Here is a 25809-nt window from a genome sequence, read left to right as displayed (position 1 = left end):
TATGGCAACAGATGCTCTTAACTGAGGGGAAAAAGGAGTCTTTGGCAACCTGAGGTAACTCCCAGAGGCAATACAAGGACAGGGACCAGAATGGTGACCAAGAATAGAGACCAATGGTTCTCAAACTTGAGTGTGCATGGAATCACCTGGAAGGACTGGTTAGACCACACATTGCCAAGTCCCACCCCACAGTTTCTAATTCAGGAAGTCTGGAGTGTGGCCCAAAATTGTGCATTCCTAACAATTCCAAGGTGATGCTGATGTGGCCGGTCCAGCACACGCTTTGAGAACATTCTGCCTCAGAAGTAGGAAATGGGTGCTCTAATGACCGATCCAGCTCACAGCTAAATCTTATTAGTACTACACAATGGGTTCACTTTTTTTTTTAGGTACTTACCAACATTTAAAGACCAGGGCATTTCCCAGAAAAACCCAGACTTCTGACTTCTCTTTTAAGAAAAAATAGAAAAGTCTGGAAATTGGATGAAGGTGGTCAAAAAGAACAAACTTCCAGTTATAAGATAAATAAGTACTTAGAGATGTAACAGGCAACATGATGACTGCAGTGAACATTTCTGTGTGCTAGCGATGAAAGTTTGTAAGAGAGTCGATCCTAAGAATTCTCATCACAAGGGAAAAAAACATTTTTTTTCTTTGTCCTTTTATTTTGTTATCTATAGGAGATGATGGAGGTTAACTAAACTTATCGTGGTAATCATTTCACAATCTATCATTATACTGTACCTTAAACTTACATGGTGGTATATGTCAGTTATATCTCACTAAAACGGGAAAAAAGAATAAATGATATAATATACTTCCAAATTATGAATTTAAAAACTGGGAAGGTCTGGCCACACTGGGTGCACATTTCTACGTGGCCAGCAATCGACTAGGACCAAGCAACCACTGTCCTCTTCACTTGGCATATTCACCCCACAAATGCCACAATTCATGTCACTCCCCACTCCCAACACAGGCCAGTTTCACGCATGCCTGTTGCCTACACAGCCCCTGCGATCCATGATCTACATAAGCACCTTTAATAACCCTATGGGATTCAACAACCTGGAGAGACCATAATTTAACCAGTTCCCAGTGGTTGGGCCCGTAGTTTGCCTCAATCACACTGCAATTAATAACAACCAGCATACATCTGTGTCACTTGTTCAATCATTTCATGGGATAAATTCATAGAAGTTGGATTGCTGGGTCAATTTGACACACAGTACCCCCGCAAAAAGGTTAAAGATACCATTTAAAATCAATTATAACACAAAATGAGAACAATCAGCTAGCTAGATGACACGCTTTTTTTCTTCCCCCCCTTACCCCGCACCATGCAGCATGTGGGATCTTAGTTCCCCTAGCAGGGATCAAACCCGCACCCCCTGTATTGGAAGCACAGAGTCTTAACCACTGGACTGCCAGGGAAGTTCCTAGATGACACTCTTTTCTAGTCGGTCATTTTAAATTAACCAGTGGCAGTTCTTACGTCTCCTTCCATTTTGGCTCCACCCTAAGCCCTCTAATACCATAAATATTAACATCCAGTTAAACTTGCCTTTGTTTTTTTTTTGTTTTTTTTTTTTTGGTACGCGGGGGCCTCTCACTGCTGTGGCCTCTCCCGTTGCGGAGCACAGGCTCCAGACGCGCAGGCTCAGCGGCCACGGTCCACGGGCCCAGCCGCTCCACGGCACATGGGATCCTCCCGGACCGGACCACGAACCCGCGTCCCCTGCATCAGCAGGCGGACTCCCAACCACTGCACCACCAGGGAAGCACTAAACTTGCCATTTTATTCCATAACTTCTGCCACCTAAAGTTCTGTGACAACATCCTTTAGTGACAGCCTCAAAAACCACTTTGCTACAAGAGAATCAGCCACACTGCAAGTGCCGACAGTGGACTCAGTGCTGCTGGAACCCCCTCACCTCTCCCCATGGCACACACAGGTTTTCACCGTGAGGTGGATACCTACAATGAGACACCTTTGAAACGATGCCAAAATCTGCCCCCCACCACCCAAACTCTGCAACTTTACCCTGGGTCCTTATTATGGGCTGAATCGTGTCCCCCCAAAATTCATGCTGAAGCCCTAACCCCCAGTACCTCAGAATGTGACTGTATTTGGAGAAGGGTCTTTAAAGAGGTAAGTTAAAATGAGGTCACTAGGGTGGGCTCTAATTCAATATGACTGGTGTCCTTATAAGAACAAGAAATTAGATGCACCCCAATGTTCATTGCAGCACTGTTTACAATAGTCAAGACATGGAAGCAACCTAAATGGCCATCAACAGATGAATGGATAAAGAAGATGTGGTACATATATGCAATGGAATATTACTCAGCCATTAAAAACAATGAAATAATGCCATTTGCAGCAACATGGGTGGACCTAGAGATTATCATACTAAGTGAAGGAAGTCAGACAGAGAAAGACAAATATCACATAATATTGCTTATATGTGGAATCTAAATAAAATGATACAAATGAACTTATTGACAAAACAGGAACAGACTCACAGACTTAGTGAACAAACTTATGGTTACCGGGGGGAAGGGTGGCGGGGGAGGGATAGATTGGGAGTTTGGGATTGACAGTACACACTGCTGTATTTAAAAGAGGTAACCAACAAGGATTTACCGTATAGCATAGGGAACTCTACTCAATACTCTGTAATAACCTAAATGGGAAAAGAGTTTGAAAAAGAATAGATACATGTATACGTATAACTGAATCACTTTGCTGTTCACCTGAAACAAACACAGCATTGTTAATCAACTATGCTCCAATATAAAATAAAAATTTTAAAGAACGAACAAGAAATTAGGACACAGACACACACAGAGGGAAGCCCACGTGAAGACACAGGGAGAAGACGTCCATCTACAAGCCAAGGAGAGAGGCCCTCAGAAGAAACCAACCCTGCTGACGCCTTGATCCCAGACTTTCAGCAGTCTCTAGAATTGTGAGCAAATTAATTTCCGTTGCTTAAGTCACCCAGTCTGTGGCACTTTGTAATGCCAGCCCCAGCAAACTAATACAGCCCCTTATGTCCACCGAAGGTATTTAACAGCGATTCTCACTTCACGTCCTAGGGAACAGACCAGAAAAGCAAGACGAAAACTCCAGTCTTGCGCTATCACACAAGACTGACGCTTTACTGCTCCTCGCCTCTTCTGCATAGTCCTTCTCTCTCTCATTGCCCACTGTTTGTCTTTTCTCTCTTCCAGGCACTGGCACCTAGATTCTGAACTGTCACACCCCAGAGCGGAGCAGGGAAAGGGGGAGGGGGAGGGCTGGGGGAGGTAGAGAAGGTGAGAGGTGGGAAGGGGAGGGCCAGAATCGGAGCCCAAAAGGAGGGGCTGACAAGGGTGGGTGGGGGCAGAGAGGCACAGCCAAGTATCAGGACCCTGAGCTTGGGTTCAGTCACAAATTGTCTCAGATGTCTACAAACACTTTCTCTCTGCCCAGCGTTAGGTATGCGGGGCCATCCAGAGGGGTTTTTCACGCTACAGCATCTCAACATCACTTCTGGACCTGAGGGGAAGTCAAAGATATCAGCAGTCCTGTTGGACAGCAGCCAGTCTATGACCATAACGAATGCGGACAAGGCTGCCCAGTCACAGACAGCACAGGGCATCCCCAGAGCTGGCCTCTCCCTGAGAAGTCAGTCAGCAGTGCCCTCACTGCTGTTATTCTGCACAGTGATAAGCAACCTCACCTACCCAGACTCCCCTGGAGAGCAGAGGCTGTTAGGAGCCCAGTTCTCTTGTAGGGGGAGTCAGGGAAGGCAGGAATGGGGTAACTCCACATTTCGTGATTCCAGGCCCCTGCTGAAGCTGACGCCGGAGCCCTGCTCGCTCCCCTTTAAGCTCTGAGTGGCTGTGAATAAAAAGGGAAAGGCCTCGGGCTTCCCTGGTGGCGCAGTGGTTGAGAGTCCGCCTGCCGATGCAGGGGACGCGGGTTCGTGCCCCAGTCCGGGAGGATCCCATATGCCGCGGAGCGGCTGGGCCCGTGAGCCATGACAGGCTCAAGGCCCCCATACTGCAAAAAAAAAAAAAAAAAAAAAAAAAAAAGGGAAGGGCCTCAAGGAAGAGAGTGGGGAGGGAGGGTGTCACAGAAGCATCAGGAGGGAGAGAGGAAAACAGAGATGCCATAATGTCCATGGTGTGACATGATACATCCACTTCCAGGGTCCAGGACAGGCCCCCTGCTCCATCCCTAGGCCACAGAGCACCTCCACCTGCAGAGGCCTCACCTGGCTCCTTGCAGCGTCCCGGGTAACAGCTGCCCCAGTCGCACCCGGATACTTCCTCTTCTCTTCCCCCTTTCCACCAAGCCAGGCAGACTCTGCCTCACCTAATCCTGCTGGGCAGGTGGATTCTTTGGAGGAGGGACAGACAGCCCTCCTCCCCCTCCTAAAGAGACACGCTGGGTGTTATTCCTAAAGTCTAGCGTGTCGTGGAGCTGATCCACCAAGAGCTGGCTGCCGGGGTTTCAAAGGAGCTCGCAGGGACAATGGGGCCAAAATGTGGCTGCAGCATCCCTTGAAGTGCTTCTCTTATGACCCCAAAGGCAGCCAAGCAGGGTCAGATCCAGCTGAGGTCAGAACCCCAGCAGCACATGTGGGATCCATGCATGTATACAAAAAGACCTATCTTTTTAAAGTTTGCTTTAGACTTTAGAGGGGCCGCCCAGAGCCAGGGGAAGGCAGGATCAATAACTGCTTTGTCTTTGAATCCCAAAAATGAGAAACAGCGTGCCCAGCCCATGCTGAGTGCTTAAGAAATGTGTCCAAATAAAGACTAGCAGTAAAAGGAAAGATGACTCCCGAGCAGGCCTGTGCGCAGGTGGAAACACAGAGCTGAGTCTGAGGCGTCTGGACATCACAGCCAGCCATAGGGACACAGTTCATTCAAGTTTCCGTTTCTGGTCAAAATATAAGAAATTAAGGGGATGGCCAAGGTGAAGACATGCTGTGGAAGACCCTGCTGGGGGAGCTAGTGGCCCAGCCCATACCTCCAATTTCTGAAGACTGTGCCCACCTACAGCGCCTGGGTTGATGCTCTAGGTGAAAGCAGGGACAGGTTAATTCAAGGACGAGATGTCACAGCTCCTGGGGCATTTACAGTAACTGCAGCACTTCGCCCGCTCTGTATAAGCACACAAAAATATTATATGGCAATGTTGGGAAAGAATGTTAAAAAGCAAAAGAATGCGGTATAAGCAAAAAGATTGGATTTAATGTGAATTTTAAGATGTCGGTCTATATCTACACAGCCGTCAGAAACATTGTAATCCACTTTAGTAAGTAATCAGCACACACTCATGTTGTATCCCGGTTTAGCCAAGGTATCCACAAGTTCACTGGCTTCCCGTTGCTCTTTCCAAGCTCTGCCCACTGAAATCAGACTTTCACACGTCCTACCTGGCTGACACATTAGCCAACAACCACTAGTGAGCACCTCCCACGTGCCAGACACCACGTCAGGAGCTGGGGTACAAGGACCAAGAGGGGCTTCCCGGGTGGCGCAGTGGTTGGGAGTCCACCTGCCGATGCAGGGGACGCGGGTTCGTGCCCCGGTCCGGGAGGATCCCACATGACGCGGAGCAGCTGGGCCTGTGAGCCATGGCCGCTGGGCCTGCGTGCGTCCGGAGCCTGTGCTCCGCAGCGGGAGAGGCCACAGTGGTGAAAGGCCCGCGTACCGCAAAAACAAAAAAACAAAAAACAAGGACCAAGAGACCATAACCCAGCTTTGGAGGAGCCTGCACCTTTGGGAGAGGCAGTCTTCAGGTCTCCTGCAGAGGCTGCCACGGGGACACTAAGAGGACAGCAGAGGGTCATCTCTGGACTTAGGACCTTCACAGAGGACATAAGCCAAATCAGCCGTCGGCCAGAGGGACAGCATGGGGAGGGTTCCCAGCAGAGGGGACAGTGGGTGCCTACACTGAGCTCACATGCCTCCTTCACTAGGCTAGGAAGGATGTTCTTTTTTCTTTTTTCTTTTTTTTTTTTGGCTTCCCCAACCAGGGATCAAACCCAGGCCCTCGGCAGGGAAAGCGCAGAGTCCTAACCACTGGAACGTCAGAGAAATCTCGGAAGGATGTTCTTGTTCACAAGCAAAGCTGCCCATATTTTAGGAAGCAGTTCCCTTTCAGGGATTTCAGGTATTTTTTTCCAGGTATTTATTTTATGTTTATGTTTTTGTTTTTGTTTTTGTTTTTGTTTTTTTGCGGTACGTGGGCCTCTCACTGTTGTGGCCTCTCCCGTTGCGGAGCACAGGCTTCGGACGCGCAGGCTCAGCGGCCATGGCTCACGGGCCTAGCCACTCCGCGGCATGTGGGATCTTCCCGGACCGGGGCACGAACCCGTGTCCCCTGCCTCGGCAGGCGGACTCTCAACCACTGCGCCACCAGGGAAGCCCCAAGTATTTATTTTAAACCAAACCTATCAAGGAAAGGTAAAATGTCAAGATCGCCATCTTTTTTAATTAAAGTATAATTGATTTACAATGTTGTGTTAGTTTTAGGCATACAGCGAAGTGATTTAGTTACACATACATATCTATATATTCTTCTTTAGATTCTTTTCCACTATAGATTATTACAAGATATTGGATATAATTCCCTGTGCTATACAGTAGGTCCTTGTTGTTTATTTTATATACAGTAATGCATATCTGCTTATCCCAAGATCCCAATTTATCCCCTCCCTCCTTCCCCCTTTGGGAACTGTAAGTTTGTTTTCTATGTCTGTGAGTCTGTTTCTGTTTTGTAAATAATTTCATTTGTATCAAGATCTCCATCTTCAAGCACATTCCATCTCAATTATGGAAAATATGGTCAGTCTCAAAGATATGATTTCTTGCTTTTATTGGAATTTATGACTAGGGAGCAGCAGGAACTCCCTCAGCAAATCAGACTGTAAATCTGGGCAGGTGGCAGCACTCACAGGCAGAACTAGATTAGAAAACGGGAGACCAGGGGGCCAGGCCAGCCCTGCACAGTCTCACTGAGACCCCAGGCCATCCACCAGGGTCATTCCAACAGGAAACTGTCCCCCGCGGCTTCTGCTCGCTGACCCACCCTCACTTTTGCCGTGGCCTCTGGGAACAGAGACTTTCCAGCCTCACAGGGTTGTTCTTAAAATCCAACACACTGATGGGAGAAGATGCAGAGAGCCCTGCAAAGTACAAAACAAGGCACCGTGCGGTATTCCTGCAGTCAGCCTCCCCTGGGCCGGGCAGGTCCACCTCCTTCTCAAAGGATCTGACCCTCCTTCCTCAGGAAGCTTTCTTAGGCTGGCCAGCACCTCCCAACTTCCCACTCCTCCGACCTTCACCAACAATAGCCAAGGACAGAGAGATGGGGTATCCTTCTAGGAATTCACCCTGACTCGCCAGCCAGACCACATTCTCCTGGGGGCAGGGGCTGCCTCCCCCACTCCACCCTGCCCTGGACCTTTCCAGTGTTCTACCCTAGAACCAGTTGTTTCTTCTATTAAGTGACTGACCCACCTAAAGAGAACTTGCTCCAAAGAAGAAAGATCCCTGTCTTCCCCAACACCCCAAAACTGTGACTCAGGAAAAGGACTTTTTCATAAGACCTGCAAGTATGTCCCCTGGACGAAACCACTGTTTAAGGCTTCACTTTGTGGGGAAAAAAAAGGGGGTTGCTTTTCAGCCAAAAGAGTGAGTTATTAGGGTCCTGGGGTAAAGACGACAGGAGCCAGTAGTGACACCTACTGCTGGACCGTACAGTAGAAGAGTGACAGCTGACAGGGCAAATATGAAATATGTTAGTGCCATCTATTAGCAAGAGTAAACAATAACAAAGGAATGATTCTTTGCTGACAGCAAGAGCACTGTTGTGTTTGCACAGGACTTTTACATCCAACTAACTTCCTTTTAAGATACTGGAAGTCCGGAGATGAGTCCTTGCACGTGGAAAGCAGAGGGCAACCCCAGACCTGTTGCCTGCATTCATATTAGCTCTCAGATCCCAAGACTCACACCGCAAACCCAAGTATGACTGGGTCCCAAGGACAGACACCAATGCCAAGGGGACTGGGGCTGTCTCAAATTTCCACCCCACCCCACCCTGACATCCAGTCCCTGGCTGGGGAAGCAGGCAGGAGAATCCTGTGGTCAGACAGCTGTTCCAGTCAGCTCCTCAGAGGAAGCCAGACAGTGCACCATGTCTGGATGCCTGGTGGTGCATGACCATGGAAATGGGATTTAGAAAGATCACTTCTCTAAGGGACCTGAAATCTTTTATGGGAACCCACCTATGCAGAAAGGGAGGGAGTGAGGTGAGACCCATGGCTGAGCTCATGTGCTTTCTTCACAGAGGGGGTGGCAATGCTGCCAGAGGTATCAAGCAGGCACGAACTCTGGATGAAAAAAATCAGGAGTCATACATAACCTGACTCCATCCTGAAGGCTAAGGGTGGTGTCTACACTGAGATGGCAAGATCAAACCCATGGACAGGAAGTAGGCATTCTTCCCCTGATGCCAAATCAAAATAACCAAAGGGAACAATTAGTCCTCAGAGAGTAGAGAAGAGGTGAAGGGGAAGAGAGAAGGGAGAAAAATAATGGAATCATGAGGGATCTAGAACAGAGAGAGACTTTCTGTTCCCTTTCCAGACAGAGTTACAGACTCCTTCAATCCCTTACCCCCCATAAAAGCTTACTGAGCATCTACTATGTGCCGACACTGCACTAAGACCTAGGAAAACAGTGATGAGTCCTGCCCTTGATAAGCTAGTTAGCTGTATTATAAAGACTTCAGGTTCAGGAGTTCCCTGGCTGTCCAGTGGTTAAGACTCCATGCTTCCACTGCAGGGGGTACGGGCTTGGTTCCCCTGTCAGGGAACTAAGATCCCACATGCAGCATGGCGCAGCCAAAAAAAAAAGACTTCAGGTTCTAGGGAGCAACAACCAGATTACACCTTATCTTTTTATGTAGCACCAAACTCAATAGGAATTCAATGGGTGTGTTGACTAAATGAATATAGGAATGGGTGGCTAGGAGGGTAACTCTTGATGAGCTCACACCCTGGTCCTTGAAGTTTAGGACCAGCTGGGCAGGGATGGTTTAATACTGAAAAATCTACAGATAGGAGTCAAACAAAGAAAGTCATAAGATTAAGACATCACTGAAAGCTGCTAAGAGAGTAAATCTTAAAAGTTCCCATCACAAGAAAAAACATTTAGTAACTATGGATGGTCATGGATGTTAACTAGATTTATTGTGGTGGTCATTTCTCAATACATACAAATATCAAATCCTTATGTTGTACATCTGAAACTAATATAATGTTATATGTCAATTATATCTCAATTTTTTAAAAAAAATCACGACAGATCACAACAGAAGCAGGAAAAAAGATCTTGATGAAACTCAACAACTGCTTCTGATAAAAGTCCCAGCAAAACAGAAATTCAAGTATGTTTCATTCACATCATAAATACTAATCAACTAGCAGCACCATGTGTAATGGTGAACTATCAAAGGCTTTCTCATTCAAGTTAGGGAAAGGAAGGATGCCTGATCTTCCCACTACTACTTAATGCTGTTTTAAGGATCCTAGCCAACACATTAGGACAAGAAAAAGAAATGAGACAAACTGTGGAAAGATGGACACAAAATAGTTATTTATCAATGATATGTCTGAACACTAAGAAAATAAGAGAATCAACTAGCATTGTTAGCATAAAAGATTTCAATTAAGTGGTTAAATGAATATATAAAAATTAGTAACCAGCTGGAAAATATGAGAAAAGAGTCTTTACACCAACAAAGTTTATATTAAAAACAATGAATAAACTTATGAATTGAGCAAAATCTAGATCAAGATCACTACAAAATAAAAAAGAGGACTAAACTGAATGGAAAGGATAACATGCTCCTGGATTGCAGGACTTAATGTGAGGAAAAGTCTCAGTTCTTCCCAAATTGATCTAGAAATTAACAAAATCTTAATCAAAATGGTTTTAAGAATCATTAAGGAAAGAAACATCATTATCCATTTTTTAATATAGCATAAAGTGAATGAATGTCATATTGACACAGAAATAGGCAAACAGAAAAATGAAACAAAATGGAAAGTCCAGAAACAGATAGAGAGAGAGAAAGAGAGAGAGAGAGAGAGAGAGAGAGTGTGTGTGTGTGTGTGTGTGTGTGTAATGGTGATATGCTAAAAACAAAGACCATCTAAATCAATGGAGAGAAGCTGACCCAGACCAGTTCCACCAGAAGGGGCAGCCATAGCCATTTGGATTCCCCAGAGACGGGCCCTGACTTGGCATGTGGACAGAAAAAAAAAAAATAAAGGAAGAAGAACTATAGAAAGGATTGCTACAGAGCAAGGAGGAAGGAACCAACCACCCCTCAAATAAGCAGAAGACAGGGGCCCTAGGGAATGAGTTAGGTTTCATCTTTTATCAAAATGAGTACAAATGATCTTGCTTACCGAGAAGGGAGACTCCATCAACCACCACCCCAAAACTTGGATGGAATTCTACAATTCTACACAACAATGAGAATGGTCCATGGACAACTATACACAGCAACATGAGTGAATCACAAAGGTAATGCTGAGCAGAAGAAGCCAAGCACCGAAGAAGCATACTGGATGACTGCATTTATGTGACGTTCTAGAAATGTCAAACTAATTTATGCTCAAAGATTTTCAAGACAGTGCCGATCCTTGGGGTGGGGATGGGAGTAGGACTGAAGGGCTTCTGGGGAGCTGGAGCTGTTCTGTTTCCTGCCCTGGGTATGGGGCACATGGCCTGTGTTTATGAAAATTCATCAGGTGCAATCTTCTATAGAGTTATGCTGAGATGAAAACTTTACACTAACTTTCTGGGGTGATGGACATGTTCAACGTCTTGATCTGGTAGTGGGTATATGCATATGCTAAAATGCACTGAGCTGACACTTAGGGGAGGAATGGACTGGGAGTTTGGGGTTAGTATATGCAAACAATTACATACAGAATGGACGGACAACAAGGTCCTACTGTATAGCACAGGGAACTATTTTCAATGTCCTGGGATAAACCATAATGGAAAAGAATAAAAAACAATGTGTATATGTATACCTGAGTCACTTTGCTGTACAGCAGAAATTAACACATTGTGAATCAACTATACTTCAATTAAAAAAAGGTTTTATAAGAAATTTAGTTTGTAAATATTAAATACCTATATGATCCTTAAGAATGTCACAAAATCAACATGACACCCTAGTGTATAACTATACTATAACTACAGTGCTTAAAACATCTCGTAAACGTATCACCTTAAGAGATGATACACGCTTGCATGCAAAGATATCTTGCTCAAGCTAATATTTTACTCCCAAGCCTTTGTCTCCCAGCAACTGGAAGTATGAAAGAAGGCTTTGGCTCAGTTAAAAATGCTCACAAATTTCAAACCTGTAAGGTCAAACTCAATGAGGCTTTAAATCAAAGCACCTTTCTTTTTCAAAACACTTGTATTAAATGCAGACATTGAAAAAGTTAGAATATTGGCTTTGCAGGTTTCCAAAACAATGCAAGAAAAACTCCGCTAGGAGACCAACAAAATTAGCGGTCCCCTATCTTATCTATAAATCTCAACATGCCAAACAAATACTATATTTTAGCATCTGAGTATTTCTTAATATTATAGAATTTTAGCAAGGTAAATTCCCTAAAAATTTCATTATCAATTCAGGAATGGCATTTTTATGCTGTTGAATGTTCTTAAACCTTTAAATAACAATCCAATTTCAGTATTTCAAGATCCACTAAGGCCTGGATGATTGGATTTTATTCTGCACACCAACATCCCAAGCCAACCACTGAGACTATCTGCAAAACAAGAATATTTATTGCATGTTGCAGAATTCCCACTGGCCCCTACAGGTATCTAAGGCACTTTAAAACATCAACAGCAACAAGAAACTTCACCGAAATAATGGCACTTTAATAAAGTATTTCTTGTCTTATGCGAAGTGAAGAACTTCTTGAAAATCAACCTAAATTCTAATGCCCTGGGGTAGGATCTCTAAACGATGGGTACAGGACCATAACTCTGCCTTAGAAAGGAATGTCCTGGGACGAGTGTCCTGAAGAGAGACAGCAATGATCTCAAAGGGACTGACGTTACCTGAAACAGCCATGGCCGGTATCATTTGTGACCCAGGCCACTCCCCGGGACAGCCAGTCTGGCCTTCACTTTCCTAAACAACGACCTGAATTAAAACGAGTAACAAAAGTATGCAATATTTGCTGGGATGACAAGAAAAAACAAGTTTTCTTTCTTGATAATACACAGATAAGTGACAAAAGTGACTGACAGGCTTATTTTTTCATCCGTAGGATAAATTTCTTGAGCAAAGACAATTGGTAGGTCAACTGTGCTTCTGGTCTATTTCCTGTAGTCTTGTAATTCAATAGGTTCAGCCACACAATCAACTGTCACCAAGTCCTACATGCAAAGAGGGTCTTACCTGTGAGAAGTTCAGCCCATTCAACAGATTGCATTGCTCTTCCACCTTCTCCACTGCTCCCGTCTGTTTCCTCAGCCGCTTGGCCTCCTGGGCAAGGTACAGGTCTAAGACGGGCACCCCACAGGACGTGATGTCCGCTTTGGTCAGGGAGTTGACCATGAGCATCACCCAGACGGGCCTCTTCCACTCCCAGTTGCCTGTGATGGCATTGAACAGGTAGTCTGCGTAGAGACCCTTACCATGCTGGTCAGCCGTCATCCACGAGGGCATCACGAGCTTGACGTACTCAAGGTGGCGCTTAAGGCGGCCGTAAATGTCCCTGGGGAGCACCTCCTGGAGGTTCTTACCTCGTGGCAGCATCTGACAGCTGGTGAGGGCCGAGATAGTGTAAGGGTCCATGAGGTCCAGCTCAAAGTAGACGATGCGGCTCTGCTGAAGAGCCTCCTTGGAGGTGTCCGGGATGAAGTCCCAAACCCAGGTGTACGGGACATGGATCATGCCAAAGAAGTAAGACAGCGGGTCTCGCTTTATGGTCCACAAGAAGGAATTCAACTCATTTTGCTAAAAGGAAAAGAGACAACATCAAGGCATGATATGGAGGGACAGGAACCTGAGAGGTAAATTAGAGAGACAGGTCACCCTGCAGGAGAAAAATGATCAAAATAGTCCAGGCAGAGTCACCTACCAGGGGCAGGAGTCCTCAAAGCAGACTGAATTTCAGCATCCCTTCCCTTTCCTCATCGAAATGTTGATTAAAGATGAGAAAGCAATCCAATCACCAGCTTTGAGTTCGCCCCATGCCTGCTCTAGCAACTGGACAGGAGTTAAAGAGGGGATTCTCAAGGGACTACAAGGACGCACCTGGTACAGGTAAGAGACACCTGAGGAGCCCACTGTTACCTCCCAGGCACACCTGGTGGTTTCTACTTCTTCAGATCTCAAATTCAACAACCCCAAAGGCAGAGTCTCTCAACTCTGGATGCACATTTGGAATCACCTACAAAGCTTCTAGAAGTCTGATATCTGGGTCTTATCCCAGGTCAATCACAATGGGATCTCTGGAGGTGAGATAAGAGGTTTTATATATATATATATATATATATATATATATATATATATATATATATATATATTTTTTGGCAGTACGCAGGCCTCTCACTGCTGTGGCCTCTCCCGTTGTGGAGCACAGGCTCCGGATGCGCAGGCTCAGCGGCCATGGCTCACGGGCCCAGCCACGCTGCGGCATGTGGGATCTTCCCGGACCGGGGCACGAACCCGTGTCCCCTGCATCGGCAGGCGGACTCTCAACCACTGCGCCACTAGGGAAGCCCTAGGTGATATTTTTAAAGCTTCCCTGGTGACTCCAATGTGCAGCCAAGGTTGACTCCACAGTCCTAAGAAGCCCCTGATTGCACAGTCTGCCCCTGTCCCTTTAGGACATGCATTGTCCTGCATTTCTCTCTTACAAAGCCTTCTGGTACAGCAGCAGAGAACTGGACGGTTCCACGATGTCTCCCAACACTTTTACAGGCTGAGCACTGGTTACATGCTGAGGCCAAGCCACTTTGCCCTTTGGCCCCGAGTGTCTCTCAGTCTCAACAGCGGGCATTTATGAAACATCTGTTTATTAAGAGCTCCTGTACAAAGAAGTGCACAGGGCAGCCCTCAAGGAGTTCAAGTGTAAAGGTCAGATATATGCATGGGGCCAGCCCCACATCAAGCAACCCAGAAATGTGAAAATCCAGGTTTTATAGGCAAGAATATTTGGAATTCATTCTGTTTACAAAGGTTTCGTTTCAGCAGCCTTTTAAGTAGCATGCTTTCCTGGATTGTGGGGTTTCAGTTTACTGTCAGTTCTCATTATGTATCATAGTTATGTTCTATAAAGTCACTGTGAACGCTGAATTACCGGATACTGAACCACTGCTCCTAGGGGAAACACAAGGTTAGGGTTCTGCGAGCCTCTGGTCACAACGTTTTAGTCAACAGAGCAATACATAACCTTGTTTTATGTTTTATGTGTGCTTCTGTTGCAAAGCACCTTCTTTAGTATATTTTGTTGACTTGTGAACATTGAACTCATAGCCAACAACACCGTAACTCATGCCTGCATGAAGTTCGTCTAACTCATGTATTTTCTCCCTAAGGCACATCACTGCCCTCGTGTGCTTAGGGACACTAGACAGCACTTCATTCATTTTAAACAGTGAAATCACCTCCAAGAAGCACAAAAATGCAAAAAAAATATGGCACTAAGTAAACTGCAAAAAGTACACTTGTTTACTTGTTTCTAGTTCGAGGGGTGAAAAGACAAGCCGGAGCACTGACTTACTCCACCTCCGCTGGGAGACTGTGCATCCCGCCGCTCAAATTTTTTGCAGTTCTGGGCACATCTGCAAGTGAAAGTGAAAGCACCACAAGCTTGGGGTTAACAATTTTAGCAAGTTGGCAAATTCACAAACATGAAATCTACAAATAATGAGGGTCAACTATATCTGCACTCTGTGTCATTGTTTCAGCAGCAGCAACCTGGTCTCAAATGAAATATTACACAGAATCTCAAAATATAAGACCGATGAGGGTGGAGCTGGCTGAAGCAGGGGCCCTACTCTCTTCAGCCTGCTCTTCTCCACCTGTCCCCCTGTCACCTTCACAAAAACACCATGGGACCACTCAGAGGAGAGCAGAGGCAGGGAAACATGTGGGCTGGGGTGACATAACAGCAGGGGTAGGTCAGGGGCCAACAAGCCCACAACTCTCCACAAAGGACATTGGCCAAGCAGCCTCAGCAGTGCTGGCCACAGGGGAACAGGCCTGGTGCCCCAGAAGGGACTTTTCCAAAGAAACTAGAAATCCTGATATCAAATAAAATCTTCCAGTTGGGAAATGAGACCTCAGTTTTCTCAAAACACCATGCGCACCAGATGGAGCTTACCTCATTAGCCTCCAGCCTGTGACCTTGTTTTTTAAAGTATTCAAATTATAGTTTTGCTCACACACCCAGCTTTTCAAGAATGCACTAATTATGCTCAATTTTGCTTCTGTCTCAGCCACCCCACTGAGGTTTGTTTGTGGGTTTTTTTTTGCCGTGCTACATGGCTTGCGGGATCTTAGCTCCCCAGCCAGGGATGGAACTCAGGTGGTGAAAGTCAGATAATAACCCCTATCATAAGTAATGGTAATAAACAAGTTAGACAAGTAAAAGTTAAATGACTGAACAAATGAGAGAAAAAACACATTTTTTAAATAATTTTTAAAAACTGATCCTTTTTGACCCACTTCCTAGAGAAACGGAAACAAAAATAAACAAATGGGACCTAATGAAACTTCAAAGCTTTTGCACAGCAAAGGAAACCATAAACAAAACCAAAAGACAACCCTCAGAATGGGAGAAAATATTTTCAAATGAAGCAACTGACAAAGGATTAATCTCCAAAATTTATAAGCAGCTCATGCAGCTCAATAACAAAAAAACAAACAACCCAATCCAAAAATGGGCAGAAGACCTAAATAGACATTTCTCCAAAGAAGATATACAGACTGCCAACAAACACATGAAAGAATGCTCAACGTCATTAATCATTAGAGAAATGCAAATCAAAGCTACAATGAGATATCATCTTATACCAGTCAGAATGGCCAGCATCAAACAATCTAGAAACAATAAATGCTGGAGAGGGTGTGGAGAAAAGGGAACACTCTTGCACTGTTGGTGGGAATGTAAATTGATACAGCCACTGTAGAGAACAGTATGGAGGTTCCTTAGAAAACTACAAATAGAACTACCATATGACCCAGCAATCCCACTGCTGGGCATATACCCTGAGAAAACCATAATTCAAAAAGAGTCATGTACCAAAATGTTCATTGCAGCTCTATTTACAATAGCCCGGAGATGGAAACAACCTAAGTGTCCATCATCGGATGAATAGATAAAGAAGATGTGGCACATATATACAATGGAATATTACTCAGCCATAAAACGAAATTGAGCTATTTGTAATGAGGTGGAGAGACCTAGAGTCTGTCACACAGAGTGAAGTAAGTCAGAAAGAGAAAGACAAATACCGTATGCTAACACATATATATGGAATTAAAGGAAAAAAATGTCATGAAGAACCTAGGGGTAAGACAGGACTAAAGACACAGACCTACTAGAGAACGGACTTGAGGATATGGGGAGGGGGGAGGGGGAGCTGTGACAAAGCGAGAGAGAGGCATGGACATATATACACTACCAAACGTAAGGTAGATAGCTAGTGGGAAGCAGCCGCATAGCACAGGGAGATCAGCTGGGTGCTTTGTGACCGCCTGGAGGGGTGGGATAGGGAGGGTGGGAGGGAGGGAGACGCAAGAGGAAAGAGATATGGGAACATATGCTTATGTGTAACTGATTCACTTTGTTATAAAGCAGAAACTAACACATCATTGTAAAGCAATTATACTCCAGTAAAGATGTAAAAAAAAAAAAACCAACCTGTTAAGGGTTGAATTAGTATTAAGAGATAAATGGTGTACAGGGTCTCCAGCCAGTCCTCAGGCATCCTCTTAGGAAGTAATGAGAGTCCCCAGGGTTATTTAAATACTACTTCAAAAAGCCACATGGAAACTGTAGTCTACAGAAAAATGGTTGCCAAAGGCTAATTAAGCAATCAAATGTCTCACTGTTGGTTAAAATTAGATCAAGCTGGTAGAAAAACACTGGTTAGACAGTAACCAAAAGCTGAGGTTGACAGTTATGGCTTTGGTTAATTTTAAATGGGTAACAGAATAATTACCTTTAAATGCAACTGGTTTGCTAGAGCTGGGCTTCCAAGCATAGGTTTAGTTTGTTTTATTTGTTGATTTTAGTGGGAAGAGTTGGTGATCAAAGGGGTCCTGGATGATGATATGATTGGAGACCACTGACCTATACATCTGGTTACACAAGTTCCACACAGTCTACCAAAGGACTTCTACACAGTTTCCAACTGGAGACATGGCAAATAGTTGAAATATTATTATTAAACACATGGGCACCTGATTCATTGTCATCTATTAGGAGACCATGATAGTAAACAAATATATTCCAAGAAAAACCACACCCATACTGCAGGATCATAGCGTGGGGTTGGTGGGGAGTGGTGAGGGGGTGTTTCATTTTGGTTTGGTTTTGGTTTGTTTTCACCCAACACACTTAATGTCCCTAATGTCCCATCCTACCTCAAAACGCCTACACTTCTCTTCAGGAACAAAGTCTGTTCAATTACATGTATCCATTCTTAGTTTCTTATTTATTTTATTGTTGTCTTTTCAACCAGTATGAGTCTAGAAATAGGGTTATTGTGTGATCTTTTCACTGAAAACTGCTCAGCTTTATTTTATATATAATATTTTTCTAAGAACATTTCTTGGTTGATGATTTTTTTTTTAATATTTATTTATTTGGCTGCACCAGGTCTTAGTTGCAGCTCGCAGGCTCCTTAGTTTCGGCTCGATGGCTCCTTAGTTGTGGCATGCGAACTCTTAGTTGTGGCACACATGTGGGATCTAGTTCCCTGACCAGGGATTGAACCCGGGCTCCCTGCATTGAGAGCGTGGAGTCTTAACCACTGCGCCACCAGGGAAGTGTCTGCTCAGGTTTTTTAAAAAACAGTACTCATGTTCTGGCATCTAGCCATGCACTGACAGTAATGATGCTGAAAGCAGCTGGCTGATACTGACTGTTCGCTGTGTGCCAGGTGCCATCCAAGCGTTGCACACGGATGGTTCTGCTGCATTTGTTCAACACTGATTTCTTTCCCAGCTATCAATGCTGTGCCCCCCAGGCACCAGGCACGGCTCTAGGCATGAGGCACTAGGAATACAGCAGTGAATGAAGTATGGGTCTCTGCCTCCGGTATGTTAATGGTAACTGCTGAGGAGAACACAGAAGCAGAAGGGGAACAGGAAGTACTAGTGGAGGAGGGATGTTGTCTTAAATAGGGTGACCAGGAAAGTCCCTGAATGTCCAGTAGGTCATTTAAGCCTTGCCGTGAAGGAGGTAAGAGGTCAAAGTACAGGACTATCTGGGAGCAATCCCTCCAAGAGGAGGCAACAGCAAGTGCAAAGACCCTGGGGCAGAAAGGCCCTCAATGTGTTGGAGGAGCAGGAAAGAGGCCAGCATGACTGCAGCTGGACAGCTCCAGAGGCAGGCAGGAGGCAAAGGTCAGAGAGGCCAACAAGGCCTGGCCGCACAGGGCCCCCGAGCTCCTGGAAGGGTGGAGGCTTTTATGCTGAGTAGGGTGGAAGTTGGTGCAGGTTTTTAATGAGAGAAGCTAAATGAGCTGAGTTAATGTGTTGACAGGATCACTCTGGCAGCTGTGATGAACAGACTACTGAGAGATGAGGGCAGATGAAAGAAGGTCAGTTAGGAAGTTACTGAAATGACCCAAGTGAGAGAACAGAGCAGGACTGACAGACTTGATGAGAAGTGATCAGAGATGGGATTCTGGCTGTACTCTGGAAACAAGAGCCAACAGGATTTGCTGATGAATTGGTTAATTAAAAGGATGAAGTTACCATCAACCCAGATGGAGAAGACGGGGTGGAACAGGATTCGAGGGAAGGTCAGAAGTTTGGTGCTGGTCCCGCTGAGTTGAAATGTCAAGCAGACATCCAAGTGGGGAGGTCGAGTGGATAGGTGGATGCATGAGTCTGGAGTCTGGGAGAGATCCGGGTCCCCGATGAAAAAGAGGGTGTGGTCATCATTTCGATGTTATTTAAAGCCATAGGACTAGAAGAGATCTCCAAGGGACTAAGTGCAAACAGGAGAGAATGGGTCTAGAAATGGTCCAACCTTGTGAAGTCAAGGGAAAGAAGAGAAGCCAGAAGAAGAGAAGTGGCCAGCGAGGTAGCAGGGAAAATCAGAAGAGCAGGAAGCCCACTGAAGAAAGAGCTTCGGGGAGGAGACAGTAAGCCAGTGGGTTAGGTGTGGTTGATGGACTAAATAAGACGAGGATTTGGACAACTGACCTCTGGATAGAGCGACACGGAGGTCGCTGGCGACCCAGACAAGAACGGTTTTCGTGGCATGGTGGGGGTGAACGCCTGCCCAGTGCCCACATAGGAGAGATGGGGAAGAGAGGAAGAGGGAGAATACACACCTAAGTAAGACACTGGCTGTTTCCAGACAGAGACATCGAGGCCTTGAGAGGTTTATTATGCTACAGAAGGTCTCATAGCTGCTAAGCAGTGGATCCAGGATTTGAAGCCAGAGCCCCAGGTTTTAAACACCATATCAGGCGGCCTTAGCATGCAGCAGACATCCCCCGCGATTCAGACTTACATCTTTTTCAGTTCGCACTCTGCTAGGTGCACCATCGCTCGGGAGGACCACCTGACTCCACATCTAGAGAGGCTCTGTCCAGCTCCCCATTTGGGGCCTCAATGACCTACCCAGATGGACCCACACTGACATCTTTCACTCCTCAGGGGGCCATCCTCTCCCATTCTCTCTTTAAGGGATAACACAGCTTGGGGGGTGGGGGGCTTTTCCACTTTTTTTTTCTTTTTAAGCCAGGGGTTTTCAAGTGGTTTTAAAGAAATGATCCTTATCCTATGGAGCTTCTTCAATACATGGCGTTCTGTTCTGACCCAGGAGGGCATCCTGTCTCCCACTCTAGCTACTGACACCTCTCTACCAGGCCCTTCTGAAAGGCGAGTCTTCAGGGCTTCTGATCAGGGAGCTCCTACCTTGCCTTTGCCCACAGATGAGCCCCTAGGCTGCTGCACTGATCTTAGGGGTGCAGCTGCCCCTGCCTCACACCGACACCCTCAGGGGAAGGACTATTTGTCTCCATAAAAGAAAAACAAAATGGCTCTACCACCCCCCTTTCACTGTAATTGTGGCCCCTACATACTACTAGAGGGAGCCATGTATCTTAACATTCTGATGATTTCAAAGGAAAAAATATATATATTAACACCATAACAGGTTTCTTTTAAAAGAAGAAGACATGTCCATGGATGACAGAGACACACGAAGTTCTGCGGACTGAATCACCTTACCGGAGATTTTAACACACACGTGTAATCCATACAACGAAATAAAGTAGCACAATGACAGCTTGTGTAATGTGGGCTAAATCCCTAAGCCACGGGCCCCCTCAACTCTTCCCATCCAGCTCCTGGACCTGAGATAACTGCTCTTTTCCAAGAGGACCCTTCAGCAGACCAGCTGGAATGATATTAAAGTAAGTTGGCTTTAGTTTGCCCTTTTCATTTGACAAATATTTATTTAGCATCTACTATGGCCAGGCACTCTTGTATGCACTGGGGATGCAGCAGCAAACAAAAACTCCTATGCTTACGGAGATTGGAGGGGGGGCAATAAACAAACATTTTTATCAGATGGTGGTTAAGTGCTACACAGGAAAATAAAGTCGGAAAAGCAGATAGGAGGGCCGGGTGGCCGGGGAATGGGGGCATGACATAATCTTTAATAGGTAATCGGGAAGGGTCTCATTGAGAGAATTTGAGCAAAGCCCAGATGGAAGTATGGGAGCAAGCATGTGGATATCTGGGTGAAGAAACAGCAAATGTGAAACAACGCTAGCAGGAATGGTAAGAACGCTCCAGAGTTGTGTTTGAGTGTTGATAAGGAACAGACTCAACCTGTGTGCTGCTCCGGGTAAAGCCTGCCTTGTCTGTGGCGGACTTTGGCTCAGAAAACCTCTCTAATGATGAACGAAAGTTGAAAACCAAGCCAGCTATCAAGCCACAGTCCTTCCAGAAAGCTACAGGAAGCTGCCACACCAGATGGGAGGCTGGATTCCAGAGCCTCACTCTACAATCTCAAAACCCCAACCCCCTGGGGGACCCACCCACGGTACCCTCTACAGCCTGCAGGTCAAGCAGACAGCCCTGCCACTGACTGACCTTCTGACCTCCACACAGGACAAGGCAGTTTGCCCACAGAATAGAACATTGATTCTCAAAGTGTGGTCCAGGGACTTGTGAATGTCCCCAAGTCCCTTTCAAGCAGTCTGTAAGATCAGAGCTATTTTCATAATAATACAAAGATATTTTCCTCTTTCATTCTCTCACAAGTGTACAAACAGAATTTTCTTGGGGCTACAAGTCTCTAGATAACATCACCCTCCAACAGTCAATGGCATGTGTGCTTGTGTATTCTTGCATTTTATTAATATTTCCGTTAACCCACACAAGTGTTTTACTATGAGACCAAAAAGTATGAGAACTGACAGAACAAAAGACCCACGAAGACAGACTCAACAGAAGGGAGAAACAGAGACCTTATCAAGACTCACTCGATAATATTATTACGAGTTGGTAATAGATTCGCAAAAGTGCAAGGCACTCTGCTTTCATATGAAAGGATGGACTTCTGCCTTGTATAACAAGCCCGCAGCTGCCACACCGCAGCGGAGTTTGGAACGATCCCCGGTGAGGATTTCCCTCTTCGGTTTCCACGCGTCCGCAGCCCAGGGCGCCCTAGGGACACAGTGCAGCTTCCCGGGCAGCCCTGTGCGCCAGGAACGGCTCAGTGAGGTCACCTTCTCCCTTGCTGTGGTTAAGACGATGAATAAAATCACGGAGGCAAGTGGACGCGGCCCCGGATGCTGCGCAGGTTCACCGAAGGTGGGCAGACCCCTGAACTCCGGCAACCGGCGTTCGAGGGCGCTCAGTCTACGATCACCCTCCCCAGCGCCAGGGATCCACAGACACTGGACCCACCGATGTAAACTCGCAAAAGTCAACTTCCACGGAGCTCAGAAGAGAGGAACTTCAGACCTGCAGAAAATTCCGAGCGTAGGAAAATTGATCAGGAAATGGAAACGCTCTTCTCGAAAGAGGTTCAGCCCCGGAGACGCCAGACCTGCCGGGTTTCCGTTCGGCTTCTGCTCCTATAGGGCTGGGTGGACACGGGCAGGTCACTGGGGCTCTCTCACCTCGGCTCCCCTCACCCCAAAACGCTGATGCGAAGATCTAAGGAGGCGCCGGGTGCGTGAACGCTAGGCTGTCAGACCTGGTCTCTCCACGAACGCGCTCTGTAACCTGGAGCACAAAAGTCCCTCTCTGAGCCTCAGTTTCCCGTATCAGTAAAACAAGGAGGATGGCTTCAGCTCCCCCCACATTCCTCCTAACTCAGGCACTGAATAGACGAAGATTAAATCAAGCAGCTGCTGGGGGCTATTACCATTTAGAAACGAGCAGAAATGAAACGCTAGGGACGAGCAGGCAGAACAAACTTAAAAGTAAATGTGCCCAAGTCCTGGGCCCACTGGGTCTTCGCGGATTCGTCCCTCAAACGCCAGCGAAGCAGGCTGGCGAGACCCGGGGTACCCGGCCCGGGACTCCCTTCGGCTGACGAATGGCGATGGCTGGGGGACAGGGTCTCGTGTGGCCGGAGTTCTGCACCCCCGCCGGAAAGGGGAACCCGGGGGCTCGGCGGGAAGCGCGAGCTAGGAGGCGCCGCCGTGCAAGGTGGGAGCCCGACCCGCTGAGTCGGCTCGGGGTCCAAGAGCACGGGGCTCAGTGCGGTTGGGAAGGTAACCACCCCCAGGAGGTGCCGGGAGGCTGCCGCGCCCGCGCCCGCTGCGCGCCTTACTTGGGCCTTGAGCTTGCAGTTGGCGGAGGCGGGCGCGCCACGCGGAGGGGCTGCGCTCGCGGATAGGAGGCAGAGGGTTGGCAGCAGGAACCAGCTCCAGGGACTCATCCTCCTCTCGGTGGCTCCGAGGCCTGGGGCGCAGAGGGAAGGAGGGACCCAACAGTGGCCTCCCGGCTCGGCTAGCCCGCGGCCGCGGGGCTGCGTACTTGCCCGGCACCCGCCATGGCGCGCCGGGCTCGAAGAGCCGGGGACGCTCGCCCATTTCCCCGCGCCTCTCGCCGGCTCCCTCCGCGGTTAGCGCGACCGCCTCCGGGCGGGGCTCACCCCCAAGCCCGGAGGCGGCGGCCAAGTGAGGCTGAACCCCGACCGCGCCCAACCTCTCTGCCGCCCGTCTGCCCTGAGCAGAGGCAGCCGCGGGATCCGCGGCCCCAGTTCTCCCGCCCAAACCCTGCCCCGGCCGCCGGCCATCCCGTGAACCAGAAGGGAAAAGTGAGGCTCCAGGACTGTCTTCTAAATTCAACCGAAAATCGTACTAGCTCCTGCCCTTACGTCTGCGTTCACGCTGCCAATTCTGAGGGTGGCTCTTGATGGAAAGAAATTGACCAAAGAAATAAATGAAAGGCTATTTTTAAAGGCAAGTTCATGTAAACAAAGGCAATAGCAGGGAAGTTTTGTCTGTAAAAGAGGAGACTAGTCAGTGTGTGCATTCAGTTAAAACCCGGAACCACGAAAACCGGCAGTCCATTAAGTGCCCTCTTAAGGGATTTGGGAGAGTAATAGGAAGGATTAACAGCGAACTCGAAGGATTACTGCAAAGATTAAATGAGGACATTTAGGACGGACATAATAGGTCTGCAAAAAGTGGTCGCTCTCTTTCCGCTCTAAACTCCCCAAGGGTTTTTTTCCAGCAGTGACCCTTCAGGAAGAAAAAGTTATAAAAGCAACTGGTTGTGCTCGGCCTCTCCCACCTCCCACCCAAGGCCTGGGTGCACTCCACCACCTTCCTGTACAGCCCAGACTCCTGCCCGATTAACTTCTGAGTGGTGTTTAACGGAGCATTCGTAGGCAGGGTTTCTTAATTGTTTCAAGTCCCCGTCCATTTTGGGAATCTGATGTAAACTTTGGAGAATCTCGGGGGCGGGGTGGGGGGGGGCGGCGATTTGCTCACAGTGGGAGGAGGAGTTTTCTGAGCCTCTGGTGCCCATCAGCAGTACTTCCAGTTAAGAGCCCCAGGTTTTTAAAAGGCAAGTTTTTCAAGCTTTCATTCAGGTTTTCCAGGTTTGTGTGTGTGTGTGTGAGAGAGAGAGAGAGGGAGGGAGGGAGGGAGGGAGAGACAGAAGGAGGGAGAGGGGGAGAGAGGGAGAGGGGGATTGAGAGAGAGATCTCAAACTTTTCCCTATTCTAAATTCGAGTGAGGATTTGCTTTCTGGAGTTGACTCTCTCTCCTGTCTTGAAATTACTCCTTCGTTTCAGCCCGGCGGCAATCATTGGTCCCCAGCCGACCCAGAAGGCAGCCTGTCCGGGTTTTCAAGTTGCCAGCGCTGCCACCTACTGGAAAAAGAAGTTCTCTCTGGTTGTGAGATGCAAGCATCAAGAACTCAAAAAGAAGTAATTAACTATTATTTCGTACTCTTTCCCCCACTCCAAATGAATTCTCATCCAATCAGCTGTAGCTAGACGGAAGAGGGGGAGGAATAATGTGTCAGAAAACATGACTGAACTTGTAAGTCTTCTTACTGTCTCTTTTCTGTTCCTTTGATTTCTACTCTTACCTTTATTATTTCCTTCCTTCTACTTACTTTGGATTTACTTTGCTCTTTTTCTATCTTCTTAAGGTGGAACCTTAGATCACTGACTTTTAAACTTTCTTCTTTTCTAATATAAATATTTACAACTATAAATTTCCCTCAAAGCACTGCTTTAGCTGCATCACACAGATTTTGAAAAGATTTATTTTCATTATCATTCTGTTGGGAGTACTTTCTAATTTCCCTGGTGATTTTTTTTTCTTTGAACATGGATAACTTAGCAGTATGTTACTTGACTTCCAAGTTATAGATTTTTCCTAGATATTTTGTTGTTACTGATCTCTAATCTAGCTCCATTATAATTATACTCTGTATAATTTCAAATAGCTTAAATTTGCTGGGATTTATTTCAAGGCCCAGAATATAGTCAGACACTGAGTTTGAAATGTCTAGTATATGGATAACTTTGTTTGGTTCTAACATTTTTTAGGTGGAGCTTCCTGCCTTAGTCAGACCCATCATTAAGGAAGATTTATTCTATAAGGCACTCAGTGTCCAAACATTCAGTAGAATCACATCTACCCTACATACATTGTCCCCTAACACTCCAGGGTGCTTCCCCAGACCTGGACAGGCAGGTGGGCATGCCCTGGTCCTCACTTGCCTTCTAAAGACATCTAAGCTGAAAGACTTCCTTGCTTCCCTTTCATGGTCAGAAAGGAGATGCTAAAGGTCCCTGTAGCCTCCCCTCTGCCTATGCACAGAGTTTCTGTATCAGGTTCACCTCCCCCAAGTATTGTTCTTGGTCCATACCTCTCACATCCCACTGCCAAAGACCTGGATGCTTTTAATCCTTTCCCTCCTCCTTCTGTTTCTCCTTCATGTACAGTTGATACCCCGGAAACCCTCCTTCTGTCCACCTACTCTTAATTTCCTCCTTTGTGCCCCTACCAATGGCT

General features: G+C 46.6%; 1 protein-coding gene across 1 annotated transcript in view; it reads right to left on the bottom strand.

The window, feature by feature from the left end:
- Positions 1 to 23210, bottom strand: part of TRABD2A (TraB domain containing 2A) — a 58826-nt gene extending 35616 nt beyond the window's left edge. Inside the window, 2 exon segments of the mRNA XM_065891550.1 lie at positions 12512 to 13072; positions 23103 to 23210. Of these exon segments, the coding sequence (XP_065747622.1) occupies positions 12512 to 13072; positions 23103 to 23210 (669 nt within the window).
- Positions 23211 to 25809: the final 2599 nt, after the last annotated feature.

The sequence above is a fragment of the Phocoena phocoena genome, chromosome 14 (genome assembly GCF_963924675.1).
Source record: "Phocoena phocoena chromosome 14, mPhoPho1.1, whole genome shotgun sequence".
Classification (NCBI taxonomy): Eukaryota; Metazoa; Chordata; class Mammalia; order Artiodactyla; family Phocoenidae; genus Phocoena; species Phocoena phocoena.
This window is presented reverse-complemented; position numbering and strand designations above follow the sequence as displayed.